This window comes from Jatropha curcas, chromosome 6 (assembly GCF_041381405.1).
Source record: "Jatropha curcas cultivar XTBG-Jc1 chromosome 6, XTBG_Jcur_1.0, whole genome shotgun sequence".
Lineage (NCBI taxonomy): Eukaryota > Viridiplantae > Streptophyta > Magnoliopsida > Malpighiales > Euphorbiaceae > Jatropha > Jatropha curcas.
This window is the reverse complement of record NC_143156.1, coordinates 20,890,133-20,900,370: the sequence shown is the minus strand read 5'-3', so window position 1 is coordinate 20,900,370 and position 10,238 is coordinate 20,890,133. Positions and strand designations below refer to the sequence as shown.

General features: G+C 28.8%; 1 protein-coding gene and 1 long non-coding RNA gene across 5 annotated transcripts; both read right to left on the bottom strand.

The window, feature by feature from the left end:
* Window positions 1–2,022: 2,022 nt before the first annotated feature.
* LOC119369641 (uncharacterized) lies at window positions 2,023–2,698 on the bottom strand. Its single transcript, XR_016321435.1, has 2 exons — window positions 2,485–2,698; window positions 2,023–2,389 (listed from the first exon to the last, which is right to left on the bottom strand). It is a non-coding gene; the product is annotated as an uncharacterized LOC119369641 (long non-coding RNA).
* Window positions 2,699–4,073: 1,375 nt separating this feature from the next.
* Window positions 4,074–9,190, bottom strand: LOC105636075 (uncharacterized). 4 transcript variants are annotated; one of them, XM_089722501.1, is made up of 15 exons: window positions 8,793–8,931; window positions 8,434–8,479; window positions 7,445–7,556; window positions 6,895–7,007; window positions 6,695–6,817; window positions 6,393–6,565; window positions 6,149–6,224; window positions 5,623–5,709; window positions 5,336–5,416; window positions 5,213–5,245; window positions 5,041–5,094; window positions 4,898–4,939; window positions 4,701–4,779; window positions 4,444–4,514; window positions 4,074–4,379 (listed from the first exon to the last, which is right to left on the bottom strand). In XM_089722501.1, the coding sequence occupies exons 2-15, from the start codon at window positions 8,434–8,436 to the stop codon at window positions 4,293–4,295; spliced, it is 1,134 nt and encodes a 377-aa protein (XP_089578627.1). In that variant the 5' UTR covers window positions 8,437–8,479; window positions 8,793–8,931; the 3' UTR covers window positions 4,074–4,292. The 4 variants fall into 4 exon arrangements, 3 of the variants coding, with proteins under 3 accessions (XP_089578627.1, XP_020535746.1, XP_012074634.1); XM_020680087.3 differs by lacking the exon at window positions 8,793–8,931 and adding an exon at window positions 8,594–8,746; XR_005177264.2 differs by lacking the exon at window positions 8,434–8,479 and having other exon boundaries at window positions 4,701–4,792; window positions 8,793–9,110.
* Window positions 9,191–10,238: the final 1,048 nt, after the last annotated feature.

Genomic DNA, 10,238 nt, shown 5'->3' with positions numbered 1-10,238 from the left:
TTGTTATTCTAAATGAGATATATTGCTTGTAGCAAGTCATGCTTACTACAAGCTTTGGTAACCTTAAACTTACCAAAGTCTTAGTGTCGATTCGATCTATGGGAAGGAGTTGTGATAGAAACCATAATATCATATGTGCAAAGAAGAAAGTGGATCAATTCATAAATTTATCAATATACTTTTCATGAAAAATCTTGTGGCACAATTTTTTCTTTGGCTCATTGAACACGTTTAAATTATAAAATTATACATATTAAACAGTTTAATTTGAGATATCAAGTACATTAACTTATAAAATTAGATTGATAATAAAAAATGTGAAAATTATTGTTTCAAAAATTATATTAACCGCGTATCAAATCAATATTTTGCAGATAAAAACTAAATATCTTAATAATTATTATTGTTTGTGTGAGAATGTATGAGATTATTATAAAATGAATTTCAGCGTGATAAAAGGTTTTTCTTATAAAAGTTAAAAAATTAAATTATATATTCGACCGGAAAAAAAAGAAGAGTAGGAAGAAATTGACAGTTTTATTGTAAAATTTTGAATAATTTGAATTTTTTGGAATTCATTTGAAAATTTCATCTATTTAGTACGATTTAATTTATTTAAATTCAATTCCATATAATTAAATTCATAAAATTCAAATCTTTATTTCTTTTTCTTTGGAAGCACATTTTAGATTATCAAATGATAGTACAAGAAAAATGGCAAATAGAATCGAATTTTTTCGTTCTAAATGAGCTAAATCCGTTGCTAAATCGATTTAGAAATAGATCCGCAATAGAAAATGTCTGCGACAACTTGATGCGTTTCTAAAACAATTTAGAAAGAAATGTGAATTCGTTCCTAATTTAGAAACAGGACAAATCTGTTTCTAATGAGTTTAATATTCTGTTCCTAGTTTTTGTGGAATTAGGAACGAATTTTTTTTCCAATTTCTTTCTAATCCATCTTTAAATCTGTTTCCAAATACGTTCATAAATGATACAAAAATTGTATTATGAATGTATTTCCATTACTAAATCCATTTCTAATTTCATCTCTAAATTGATAATAAATTCCTAATTTTAGTTCTTAAGTAGTCGACAGACCGCACTTCGAGCACGTGTATTTGAATATTATTTGAATAATTATTATAATCATTATTTTTAAAAAATTATTATGAATTATCAAATGTTTAGGAAGAACAATAAAAATAAAAACTGTACTCGAAATAAGTAAGTAATAATAAATATCAAAATAATTTATAATAAAAAGCACTATAACATTATTTATAATAGCATAAAATTTTTGAAATAAATAAGTAATAGTTATACACAGATTATTATTAAGCTGATAATGTAAATGAACAAACTTGATACATATATAACAAATCAGTCAATTAAAATACATGCATTTGGATATCAATTTAAATATAAATTAATTAAAATTTTAATAATTAATATAATGTAATAATTGTTATTTAATCTTAACGTGAATATGTAATAGGATGACTTTAATTCCAAATAAAGCTCTCCAACGTACAAGACAAACCCACACAAAAAGTCATAAATTTATACATCCTTCTTCGATCAAAGGCAAGAAATAAAATATAAAAGAGAGAGAAATAAAGTTTATTTTAAGATACTAATTAATGAGGAGGGAAACATGTGCTCAGTAGGCCTCAGTTTAGATACAGATAAGAAAAGAATTCAAAAATTTTTTAATTTTAATAATTTTTAAATAAGGCATCCAATCAAATTGTAAAAAATTTGTATCGTTAGGATTCTAAAATTTGTAGGTGATATAGATAAGAACAATTCAAAAAATTAAATTTGATTATGTATAATATCTATTAATTTATTTTATAAATTAATAATTTTTAAATAGAAATAATTGAAATAAGTAAAGAAATATGCAAATTATGAGAGCTTAAAGTTAATACATTTTTTAATTCTATAGAGCTTTCCACCCCTAGTTAGATTTTTTTTAAGGATAAATTAGCATATCATTAGTGCATAATTATGAAAAAATTAAAAATTGAAAGAAAATAATTATTTATTTGAAAAATAAAACTTACTTGCTATATTAATGAAAAGAAACGTTACCTCCTACTTTCTAAATGAAGGTTATATTGATCAATATCCACCCACTAAAAAAAAAAAAAAATACAGAAAAAAAGAACATATTTAGCCATTACAAATTATTCAATAATCTATCAAACATTAATTCAACTATAAATAAAAAGAAAAATAGAAATACCCATCAACAATAATGGCAAAAAAAAAACACTCATTTAACAGAACTCACTGAAAAAATCACAGACGACTAAGAAAACGCCTCCCGCTGTGTTACGTCAGGCACAAGCGACCCTGCTTCCTCTCCAGCAGAATATTCAACCTACCCAAAATATAAAATCAAAAATAAAATCAAACCCACCATTTATATTGCCTTTTAGAAGCATTAAGCAATATTTGTTTTGGCTTATAGCTAACATCGAATCTGGGCTGCGACCAGTGAGCAATGGCACTTTTGACAACATGGGAAAGGTGTCCTTGGAATGAGAAGAAGCTTTTTTTTTTAATTTTTGGGTTTCGATCACCGAAGGCATTGAGGAAGAAGAAGGAGTGAGATTTGATTTTGGTTGCTTAAATAATGGAGAGTGAAATTGTGAGACTTTCAGGAAAGGCACCCGGGTTAAGGTAGTGGAAGCCTAGCAAGATTGATAAATAGAGTATAGATATATATATATACATAGCTAGATATATTTAAACCAAAAACAAATTAAAATTGTAATTATCTAAATGTAATTATTTTAAAAATAATAGTTAAATAACATAGAAATAATTGAAAATTTTAAAATTCATAATAATCTACACAATAGCTATTAAACTTTAAAAATATATGCAACATCCAATCAAACTACAAAAAAATAAAATAAAATTCAAAAATTCCTAAAAAAAAAAAGTTGAAATGAGAGAACTGATTGAACTTTATCTTTGTTTCAGCTTTTATATATAACCTGGCGAAGCTCCGCACGTTGCGCGAATTGCTCTATTTATTGTATATTGTACTTTGTTTTAAAAATACTTTTATTTATAACTCTATACTAAATGATAATGAAAATAATTGAAAGTATTTTAAATAAAAATAAATTTAAACTAAGCTTGTTTAAATTTTTCGAATTTTTAAATTTTTATTTATTCATCACTATTATTTTACAAAAGTAAAAGTAAAAGGATAAGTGTTAATTGATATTTAATTTTTTAGAAACTCATATATTTTACCTAATTATAATTTGCTACTGATGCAAATATAACATTTCAAATCTATATATGTATAATCCTCAAACGAAAATTTTTTTTAAAAAAAAAAACTGACTTGGCATATTCTCCTTTGAGCATTTTCTTTTTTCTTTTTTAGAAATTTTCTAATTTTTTAATTATTTTTGAGCATTTCTTTTATATATATATATATATATATATATATATATATATATATATAAAATTCAAAAATTTGAATAACTAAAACTTTAAAACTTTTAAATTTTTTTATTATCTATATTTATATACATGTATCTATATATACCTTTCAATTTGAACGATTTTCTTCACAATGTTTCTTCTTCTATTTTTTTTCTTTTTTGTTTGTAGATTATTTTACTTTCAATTTTGTGGATTTTGATTGTGCTCTCAAATCTTTATGTATTTATTTTTTATTTTGATATATTATTATTATTATTATTATTATTATTTTATTATGGTTGTTGTTTTTCATATTTTTAATTGTAGAAGGAGTATAACAGCAACTTTAATCCCGTCTCTTCTTCTTCACCTGAAGTAATGCAATGTCGATGTAATGTCAATTCTTTTTTCTTTTTTTTTTTCTTTCTTTCTATTTTTGTGTAGGAAAAAGTTGAAATAGATGCAAAAGAGCGTAGAAAGGGAAAGATAAATACGAATGATATTAGTCGAAACTCATTATTTCCATAACTTATTAGATATTTTTTTTTTGGAAATATAATTTTTTTTATTTTTGATCTTTGTACAATCAATTATATAATATTAAATATTTAAATGTCAGATTGTAGAAAATAGGATAAAAATGTCATTAACCAACAAAAAGAGAGTTACAAGTATTGTTTATATACAGCTCTAATCATAACTCTCTTGCTAACTTCTATTTTGCCAGCGAAGAAAGGAAGTTACAACAACTAACAAACTTGAAACTAATTTTGGCGCTCATTTTCAGTTTTTCTTCTAACTGTTTCTGTGTTTCCAGTAGCTTCCATATGATCCAAGACTCAGGAAATTAACAGTGCTTCAGTATCTTCCTCCAGAGTTGAGTATTGCTCCGGTTTGAGCAGGCAAGCATAGAAGAAAGCAACCATCTAAGAAAATTAAAATTCATGATTAATAGATAGAGATAAAAAGATAGATGTCAGAGGAGCTTACCATGCATAGAGATGCAACTATGATGCTGAAACCTTTGCAGTTGAAAGGGGCATTGCTAGACAGGAACAAAGCTGGAACAACTCGCATGTAAGCAAAAGAGAAAGTGAAATGGTTCAGTTACATATAAAACAAAGATAAGGATATAGGTATTAGGCTACAATCTCAATGGTTGAGTGTCTGCATCGCAGTTGCTAAGAATTTTGCTGCACCAAGAAATAGGAAACAGAAAATAAAAGAGATGAAACATCACAACTCACTAGTCAATGGACTCATAACAATGGGGGATAAGAAACTTGCTATGGATTGCACACCAGCAACAAATCCTTGTGCTTTTCCCTGTATTGAACGACTAGAAGTACATATGACTAGATTCCAGAAACACTTGAAGTTTGAAAAATGTCTATCAGTTCCAAGTCAGATGTAGAAAGAAAAACCCAAGTTATTACTTACAGACCTGATTTTTTGAGCTTGATGCTTTAGAAATGATAGCATAAGTCTGCACAAGAAAAGTTCGGCACATAAAGCAGGAGATGTAGCATTCCATTGATTGAAGCAAAATAAGATGAAAAGGACTATCTAAAGGGATACAGCTCTTACAGATGGTGTCACAAGGACATCAATGGCTCCAAAAGAGGCACTCAAGTATGGCACCTGCAATTGACAATGAGAATGTATATAGAACTCTGTACACAAAGAAATTATAGACCTAGCTAGGACTAAAGCTATAAAAGATTACTTGGTATAAGTGCATATGAGTACATATACATACCCAAGATGCCCATGCCAAGCCATATAGCAGTGCCTGTAAACAGAAGAGCAAGATTATTTTTTTTCTTTCCATCCTTTCTGTTTGATGTGCAAATTGGTGGTTTCTAGGATAGAGGCAACTTACATAAGCCATAGATGCAAGTAACCCCAGACATAGTATCACTTTCTCTCCAACCAAAGGATTGATAAAAGGAAGCACCACAATCTAGAAGCAATATAAATAATAATAATAAACAAAAGACGTGTTAGGCAAAAGAGTTCTTGTAATTTGCCATCATATTTCAGTTCACAAGATTATGATCTGGAGTGGTTTGGAGGAGGAAGACAAAAATGTTCAGTATTTAAGCAGAATAGCCTTTTCTGTTTGTCAAGAAAATAACAGAACTATATAATCTCCGGAAGGAAAGGTGCCTGAGAGAAAACTTCACCGATTCCAACCATTGACAGAATTTCTGAGTACTGGTCTTTGCTAAAACCGAATGCTGCCTTTAGATAGTACTGTATAGGCAAAGGTGAAGAAGTCAGCAATCACCCTTTTTCTTTTTCTAATTGGAAACATGAAACTTAACTCAAAAATAGAAAAAGAATTAGACCTGCACCACTAAGCATCATTTTTTACAATTACAATTAGGTTTAGAGATTAGAAAATTTAATTAGAAAAGAAGCTTCTTAAGGATCATTTATGAGCTTTAATTCTTGCAACTACACATCTATCTATTCTAAAAATGAAGAAGACAATAAAAAGACTTTTTCTTATTTGGTGGGGGGAGTTGAATTTCCTTTTTTTTTTTTTCTTTTTTTTGCTCATGTGCTTCATACAACCAAAAAATAAATGAAACTTCAATACCATCAATTTCCTAGAGATTCTTTCCACAGAACTCTATCAATGATGAGGATAAAAGATAATTTGGTATGAAAAGATTAACAAGGAACTTACAAATAAGACACTGCTGATGCCAGACATACCCAATTGATAGAAGAAGGAAATGATAGAAATGTCTCTTAGTGTATGGCTGCAGAGTGATAACAAGTCCTTAGTCAGACCACACTGATAGAATTTTGCACTTACGAAAATTACATTAAAAGGCCAAAAAAAAAAAAAATTATAGAACTTGAATATAATAGTAAAGATGGAGAAATGATGTGCATTTTGAAGATTTATTTCAGTTAAACAACAATACCTGCTAAAGCTAATTATTACAGCATCTCTCATTGATTCATATCGTGTGTGAAAAAGCTTAATGATCCTAGAGAAGAAGGGTGAATCCTGGTCCCTACTTCGAGTAGGTTCAATTGTCTCAACTAGAAAGAATTGCAAATACACAGGGCAACAGATCAAGAGAGCAACTGAAACCTGAGATGAAATGAACAATCAGTCTGCAAATAATGAATTTGCAGGTAATCAGTCAAATTCACGACAACAAAGAGAAGTGATAAAAAGGAGTTGATGGAAATATGACTATTATTTATAGAACCTACATACTGGAAATATATAATTATCAGGAAGAAAACGTGCTACAACATTGCCCAAGAGATGAGAAGCAGAAAAGAGACCAGTGATCCAACTAAATGCTGCTGCCCTCTTGCCTTCCTTAACAAAATCTGCCTACCAAAGAAATGGGAAATATCATCCACTAACAATCTTCATCTGTGACTTTCGCATAAAAGGGGAGAAATTCTTACTGCATAAGCAACAGAAATGCAGAAAACACTCCCTTGGCTTAGAACATATGAAACTGTACGAAGCACATAGAAGGCATACACGAATCCTCTGCTTTCGTTCCAGGCAAGTAAAGCTAAAGCAATAAAACAAATCAAAAAGGAAAAGTGAATTATCAGCATCACAGATAAATAAGGGAACATCTTTCTTATAGTTAAAAGGTTCAGGAGGTTGTATATATATTTGCAATAACACGGGAGAATCTTCTTTCCCTAACTAGAGGTATCTAGAATCAAACGAACATGACAGTGCACCTTTCTGATTTCCATATTGGCATCAAGCGGAAAAGTCTTCTAATCTTCTCATTTTCCATCTTCACCATTGACACTCTTAAACTTGATTAACTGTTTCTAAAGAATGTTTTAGGAGTGGCAATCTCCTCCATAGGTCTATAGTTTATATGTAGATATGTGCCTTAAGTTTCAGACAACTACTATCTATTTCCATGCTTCACTTTACATGTATGTTATATAAATGAAACTAACTGAAAATGCTGATACATGCATAACATACCAAAAGGAATCATGGATGTGGATATAGTAAGGAGGAGAAGTGGTTTACGCCCATACTCATCAGCAAGTTGGCCTAAGAGTGGTAATACCACCATCTTGAAAATTCCAACCACCTACAGACAATAAGATAATAATATCAAGTCTTGCTTTAAAGGACAAAAGAAGAAAAGAAAGAAATATTTAACCAATGATCTGTAAAACTGATGATGATCCTGAGGTTATAGTTTCATAAACACCAAAAGTAACCTTAAATTACTTCATCAGCAAAATAAAGCTATCATGACGTCCATCTCAATCTTGGAAAGATTGTATGTTGAAAGGAAGATCAAATGCCAAGAGCATAAGAGAAAAACAATGCATAAGAGCAAGTGCATAAACACACACAGATAAGAAGAAGGAAAAGGAAATGCTTATGTGCTAAGCATTCAACAGAGTCAAATTGATGCAACTAAAATACCCAAGTGGCAGAACTATTTCAAATCCAACATCCTTAGGATCATAAAGTTTTCATCTTCTACAAACCCAAAGAGCAAACGGTATCTATATACAAATGCTTTAATTAATTAAACAAAAAAAATAAACATCCTACAATCAACAGCAAGACAAATTTTAAGAAATAAAGAACAACTTTTCTTGCCTATTTATAAGTAAATGAAGCAATCAAAACAAAATTTTAATACTCCCCTTCATCCCAAAAAGATAATACATTTTTCCTTCTTGGTTTGTCCCAAAATATAGTCAATTTCCCTTTTTTGCATTATAGTTAATGCTTAAATTGTCTACTATACCTTTATTAAATTTTACTATATTCAATAAACCCTCCTTAAATCTTACTTATTATTTAAATATAATAATTACTTGTGTGTTATTTAAGATGGGATAATAGGAAAGTTATATGAATAAAATTATCATTTAACCATGATAACTACTATTTCTTAATCCGTGTGAAAATAGAGAATGTACTATTTTTCGGGATGGAAGGAATAATACCATTTCTCTGCATCCTTTTAGTTCTATCTTCCCATTTTGACACTAACTAGACAAACAAGAAAAAACATGATCACCAATTACCAACGAATTAAATCACACATAAATGATGCAAAATAATACGAAAATAATAAAAACAAGAAAAAAGGACTCAGAATTCAACCATCCCATTTGTTCTCTGTCCCTCCATTTTCCCACCAGACAAACAGAGTGCTTAGAAAACAGGCTAAATGAATTCAAGAAGAAAGTTATAAAACGAAGGAAAATCAAGAAACCCATTTTCTATGCCTTCATTTTCTTCCCTTCTACCTCATTTTCTCAACAGAAGAAAAGTAATTAAATAGGAGAAGCGGCATTTTTACCGTTTGTTGGAGACCATTGAGATAAATAGCCTCATCGCATGTGGACTCCCCAGGACATAAAGCATTAGTAACAATATCAACAAGAACAGAAACAGTCATTTCCTCAGCAATCCAATGGATAGAGAGAGGCAAAAGCAAGTGCACCAAAGGCCTAAGTTCTTTAAACCCATTAATAAAACTCTTCCGATCCATTGCCAATTTGGTTGTGCGTATGAGCAGTAAAATTCTTTTCTTAAAGATTACTGGAGAAGAACAGCTCGGGTGTACTTGTAAGAGATAAAAGATGGTAATCAAGAAAGTGCTGTTTTGACTTCTGACTGGTAGTTGGTAAGGACTGAAATTCAAAGCTGAGTTCTTTAAACCCACCAATAAAACTCTTCGGGTCCATTTCCAAATGTGATTGTGCGTATAAGTAGTAGAATTATTGTATTAAAGATTACTGGAGAAGGACAGTTCAGCTGTACTTGTAGGAACAAAGAGAGTAATTGAGAAAGAACAAAGAGAGTAACGGAGACCCTTTCAAAAAAAAAAAAACGATAGTAACGGAGAAAGTAATGTTTTTGACTTCTGACTGGTTGTTGCTCAGGACTGAAGTTCAAAGCATAGGGGCGCCAAAAAGATAAAAGTGGTTTTTCTTTTTTTACTGGAGATAAAATGTATATCGTATACCCACAACCAACGTGTTTAGTATGCAATCGCTTTAAATTAAACTAAATCGAATAAAAAAAAACCGAAAATCAAACTATAATTTTTCTGAATCGAAGTGAAAGTGATGTATAGAATCAACTCCAATTAGTTTGATTGTTTTATGTTTTAGGCAAATTTGAAACAGTTTTGTTAACCGACTAATTGAAAGTTATCGAAAATTTTAAATCACACCGAAATCTAGGATGTTGTTTGTTTTCAATTAAATCTTTTATTTTCTGATTTTTTTTAAAAAAATAAATAAAATTTGTTTGTTTACACTTATTTAATTTTTTTCTTTCTCTTTTAGAAAACTGTTTTTAAAACAAAAAACAAATTTTAGGAAACCACAAATAGTGGTTATGTAATTATGTTTCCTGTTTTTAATTCTATATTTTTTTATTATTTTTTATAAGATTTATCCTTATAAAGTCACTATTATTATTATTATTATTGTTATTATTATTATTGTTGTTATTTTCTCTATATATACAAATCTAATGTCACTTATTTATGCAAAATATACAAACAGATAGTTTTATTTCTATTAAAATTATATTTTTTTTCTATCTCTTCTTTATTTAGATTATTTTTTATATTTATTATTATTTTCTAATTAATGTCTTTTGGTATTATTTATTTATTACAATATTTTGATATTATACTTTTATTCATTTGATTGTATACATAATAATCAATAGTTACAATAACTTTAAAATTTAAAAATTAAATTATGAAAGTTAAAATTGTTAATTGTTGGAT

Bases quoted from the DNA above. Each gene is read 5' to 3' on its own strand.
- LOC105636075 (XM_012219244.4), bottom strand. From the start codon at position 8,984: ATGGATCGGAAGAGTTTTATTAATGGGTTTAAAGAACTTAGGCCTTTG. The intron at 5,246-5,335 runs GTAAGTTGCCTC...TTCTGTTTACAG, and splicing joins TACTTGCATCTATGGCTTAT to GCACTGCTATATGGCTTGGC. The intron at 5,095-5,212 runs GTATGTATATGT...TGTCAATTGCAG, and splicing joins GCTTGGCATGGGCATCTTGG to GTGCCATACTTGAGTGCCTC.